This window comes from Homarus americanus, unplaced genomic scaffold (assembly GCF_018991925.1).
Source record: "Homarus americanus isolate GMGI-L3 unplaced genomic scaffold, GMGI_Hamer_2.0 scaffold17223, whole genome shotgun sequence".
NCBI lineage: Eukaryota > Metazoa > Arthropoda > Malacostraca > Decapoda > Nephropidae > Homarus > Homarus americanus.
Window position 1 is genome coordinate 1 of NW_024711479.1, and position 5,274 is coordinate 5,274.

At 38.3% G+C, this 5,274-nt stretch overlaps 1 protein-coding gene across 1 annotated transcript; it reads right to left on the reverse strand.

Moving 5' to 3' along the window:
* Window positions 1–453: 453 nt before the first annotated feature.
* On the reverse strand, window positions 454–2,891 carry LOC121858256 (deleted in malignant brain tumors 1 protein-like; the record flags this gene model as incomplete). The annotated part of the gene is made up of 4 exons (XM_042354564.1): window positions 2,729–2,891; window positions 2,121–2,236; window positions 760–878; window positions 454–572 (listed from the first exon to the last, which is right to left on the reverse strand). Coding segments are annotated over exons 1-4 (442 nt in total), but the record flags the coding sequence as incomplete, so codon positions are not given.
* Between the last annotated feature and the right edge of the window lie 2,383 nt (window positions 2,892–5,274).

Below are 5,274 nucleotides of genomic sequence, written 5' to 3' on the forward strand. Positions count from 1 at the left end.
TCAACACTGGAAACGATATACACCCATGCTAGTAGTCAACACTGGAGACGATATACAGTACACCCATGGTAGTAGTCACACTGGAGACGATATACACCCATGGTGGTAGTCAACACTGGAGACGATATACACCCATGGTGGTAGTCGACACTGGAGACGATATACACCCATGGTAGTAGTCAACACTGGAAACGATATACACCCATGCTAGTAGTCAACACTGGAGACGATATACAGTACACCCATGGTAGTAGTCACACTGGAGACGATATACACCCATGGTGGTAGTCAACACTGGAGACGATATACACCCATGGTGGTAGTCGACACTGGAGACGATATACACCCATGGTAGTAGTCAACACTAGAGACGATATACACCCATGGTAATAGTCACACTGGAGACGATATACACCCATGGTAATAGTCACACTGAAGACAATATACACTCACCTGTACTCGCAACGGTGCAGCTGAAGCCCGTAAAGGCATCTTTCCTACTTGTCGTAAAAGTGACAGTCAAGCTGTTCGTGGTAGTCTTGACCGTAAAACTGTCGTACCCTCCACTTACTCTGTCAGGAAAATTATTAACTGTTATGTTAAAATGTAATTTATTTTATTTACTTATTTATTTATTTATCTATTTATTTATTTATTTTTATTTTTTTGTGTGGGCAAATATTTTATTGTTTTTATTTTTAGAAACAGCTATAATTTAATCTTTTAAATTTCATCATCTAGAAATTTTGCGATACTTACTTTGGGAGCTCTGCCACATTACTTGGTCCGCCAGATTCTTCGAACATCAAGTTATCCTTGTTCTTTTGGGTAGAGAACGGATCGCAAACCACAATAAGCTTTGCATTTTGATCGGCATTCTGTTGGACAATCATACAGTACTTGTAAAGGATTCAATAAAGTATGACATAAAGATTAAAGTTCAAGGTAAATCTCACCTCTTGGATATTTACCAAGTCAAAGATGTCACAGCGCAGAATCTAATGTATGCTGATACATGTATTGTACTGTACGTACACCTATCCTCACAAAATTGTGTTAGACAACAGGAATCGCAGTGCTCATTCTGATATTCATCGACTCCTAGGTACACATAATTTTTTGATCGACGTACATATACGTATATGGAGAGCAATGTATACATGTATGCTGACATACTCATACATATGTAAAGGAATGTAAACATCTCCGAAGACCCACTTACAGCATGAAAAGCAGGATGTGAAAATGGGATGTTGTATAGCAGTGAAATATGGGCAGTTAAAGTACATGACATCAGCAGGCTTGATCAAACTGATATGAGTGGATGTATTATGTGACACTGAAGGACTGGAGGTTCTGTTCAGGACCAAGAGGGTGGCTGGGTATTGGGCGTACTGGCAAAGTTTTGCATAGAAGGCAGGCTGAGATAGTTTGGGCATGTGGACAGAATAGATAAGACCGAATGGGTCATGAGACGCATGAGTCCAAATGTGGAAGGGGGGTGGGGGATAGCCAGGGGCGAGCCATAGTGAGAATTGCAAGAAATTACATTTGGGATTAAAACCTGAAAAGAGAAACTGCAAGGTGCCGTGGTACATAGAGAGCAGCCATCAGGTAACCGTACGGCTAACCCACGAAAGCTCGCGAAATGGCAGTAAAGGTTTGACGACGAAGATGAAGATGACGAACATCGAGGTCAGTCGTCACGGAGTTATTACCTTCAATTTGTAATACACCTGTAAATTTACGTCATGTAAAGTTGTTTAAACAAACATTTGTCCTGTAACTGAACTAAGGCAACTTTATAAGTTAATTTAATTAATATGGATATCAGTTGAGAATGGGGTTTAGGGCCCTATGATGATGTCAAGCCTGAGAAGCGAGGTAGATGAATTGAGCAAATACAGTAGATGAATTGAGCAAATACAGTAGATGACTTGAGCAAATACAGTAAGCTTTATGGCAAAACAAGGTCACGATATTTTTCTTGATCAATCTTAAGGCATTTTATGGTAAATCCCAACAATTACCCAGAATAAATATAGGACTGTAACCTTCAAACGAGTTTAGTCTCACTCATATCATTTAGAGCGCAACATTAGAAAAAATATAAGACACACCGTAAAACTCCAGCTACACGTATGGCTATTGGGATAATTATCTGGGTAGTTCTCAGACTGGAAGATGAGCTCTTCACCAGAGACGAGAGTGTTGTCACTGCCACAAGGAACAATTTCTGTAATGATTAAGGGAAAGTTGCCAATTTATCACCACAAATGTTTTCTTTTATTGTCTGGACAAGTAATGGGTATAATACATACATATACAAAGGTTTTAATTATAATATAATTTCAGAGTTACAACGTGAATGACAAGGTTGAAAAGTGAGGAAATTTACGGAGGGAAAATGAAATATCCAATGTTGTTGGTGCATTTTATTTAAAAATCAAGCACGTTTTAATGGGGTGGTTGGTACTGGCTCATTTCACTTGCAAGTCTTCCTATACTTAGTGGTGTCTCGCTGAGTGCGCCTCGAGTATCGCTCCCCACATCAAGCTGCTTTATCCCCTTATCTATTGTGCTATAACTCTGAAACTATGTTCATGGAGTCTTATACAGTATTTCACCCTTATTTATGTGTCATGATTACACTCTTAGATTTATGAAACTTTTATATAATCCCTTTGTATGTTCATGTGCATTATCGTTTTTTCTTAAGCATATTTACTGCGAGTGCTACGACGAGAATGTATGGAGTAGTAAGGCTCAATTCCACCCCCAGAAGTGTTGTTGCCGTCAGGCTGCAGCCCCGTCATGTCATACACATTGGGTAGTGGGATGGGTATACCTCCTGGAGTAAGGCTTTGTCGTAATCTGAAAAATATTTAATATTAATATTAGTATTTTACATCATCATTTGGGAACATTACTTTTGAACCTTAGAATGAGCCAAGGTGGAAGAATGAGCCAAGGTGGATGACCAGAAAACTTAAACATGACATAGGAATAAAGAAAGGAATATATAAGAAATTAAAGGGAGGGGAGGAGCAGCTCAGAAACAGGTATAATGAACTATCTAGGAATGTTAAGAAATTTGTAAGGAAAGCAAAGAGAGACTATGAAATCAAAATAGCAAGAGAATCCAAGGCGAATCCCAAGGGATTTTTCCAGGTATATAGGACAAAGGTCAAGGACAAAGTTGGGCCTTTAAAGTCAGGGAGGGGAGAATTGATAAATGGCAGTGAAGACATGACCAAAGCATTGAACAGCTACTTCTTATCAGTTTTCACAGAAGAAATTTGCGATGAAATTCCGGAGGTGGAACTGATATTTAAGGGAAAGGAAGAAGAGAAATTAAAGAATATCACAATCAGAAAAGAGGATGTTCTTAAGAAGATAAATAAACTAAAGAACACAAAATCCCCAGGGCCGGATGAAATTTTTCCTCGAGTCTTAAAAGAGTGTAGGAAACAGATTAGCGGACCCCTCGTAAATTTATTTACAAAATCATTAGACATTGGAGTTGTGCCAGAGTTGTGGAAACAGGCGAATGTAGTACCCATATTTAAAAAGGGAGACAGAGCATCAGCGTCAAATTACCGACCGATCAGTTTGACGTCAGTAGTGGGGAAATTTCTTGAATCAATTATAGCAGATAGCATCCGATCGCATCTAGAGAAAAGCAAATTAATCTACGACTCTCAACATGGGTTTACAAAGGGAAAATCTTGTCTAACAAATCTGCTAACGTTTTTTAGGAAAGTCTTCGAGGTAGTAGATAATGACGAAAATTACGATGTTTTTTACTTAGACTTTAGCAAAGTATTTGACAGAGTACCGCATCAGAGGCTTCTGAGAAAAATTAAGGCTCATATTATCGAGGGGAAAGTTTTAAATTGGATAAAATCATGGCTCACCGATAGAACGCAGAGGGTCAGCGTAGATGGTGTTAAATCTGAGTGAGGCCGTGTAACCAGTGGGGTTCCCCAGGGGTCAGTACTAGGCCCACTCTTGTTCATAATCTACATAAATGATTTAGATACTGGGATCAGCAGTGACATAAGCAAGTTTGCAGATGACACCAAAATAGGGCGGCAAATTAATTCAGGGCAGGATGCAAATGCATTACAGGAGGATCTAAATAAACTGCAGGGGTGGTCTGAAAAATGGCAAATGAAATTCAACACCAGCAAGTGCAGCGTACTTAATATTGGAAGAACATATACTTATAATGTATACAGCCTGAACAACATCAACCTAGAGAAGTCGACTTGTGAAAGAGACCTAGGGGTACTTGTAAGCCCGGACCTACGGCCTAGAAAACAGTGCGTTAATGTTCGAAATATGGCAAACAGAGTTTTGGGTTTTATATCTAGAAGTGTAAGTAACAAGAGTGCAGAGGTCTTATTGCAACTATATCTTGCGCTAGTTAGGCCGCACCTCGATTATGCGGTTCAGTTCTGGTGCCCCTATTATAGAATGGATATAAATTCACTAGAGTTGGTGCAGCGAAGAATGACAAAAATGATTCAGGGACTTAGAAACCTTCCATATCAGGATAGGTTAAAGAAACTTAACTTGCATTCCCTAGAAAGACGAAGAGTGCGGGGAGATATGATAGAAGTGTTTAAGTGGGTGAAAGGAATCATTAAAGGGGATATAGATAAAGTTCTTATAATATCCGAGCAGGATAGGACTCGGAGCAACGGATTCAAGTTGGATAAGTTTAGGTTTAGGAGGGAGATAGGAAGAAACTGGTTCACAAATAGGGTGGTGGACGAGTGGAACAAGCATAGCAACTTTGTAGTAAGTGCGGGAACTCTGGAAAGTTTCAAAAGGAGGCTAGATAGATTCATGGATGATAGAGAGTGGTAGTAACTCTCGACAGGAGCTGCCATGCACAGGCCAACCGGCCTATTGCAGACTCCTTATTTTCTTATGTTCTTATGTTAACGGGATTACTTATTTTGGACAAAATGACAATGATGCTCACATAAAAGATATGTAGTGTGATAAACACAGATTGCATTGTGGAGTATATTTCACTATACTGGGGTACGAAAGTGTTTCCAGAACTAGAGGTATTCTTAGTCTCCCTTTCATTAATTTCCATATCTTAGATCATTGCTAATAATATTCTAAAATTTTCAGTTATCTTATTGTGATATATATATATATATATATATATATATATATATATATATATATATATATATATATATATATATATATATATATATATATATATATATATATATATATATATATATATAT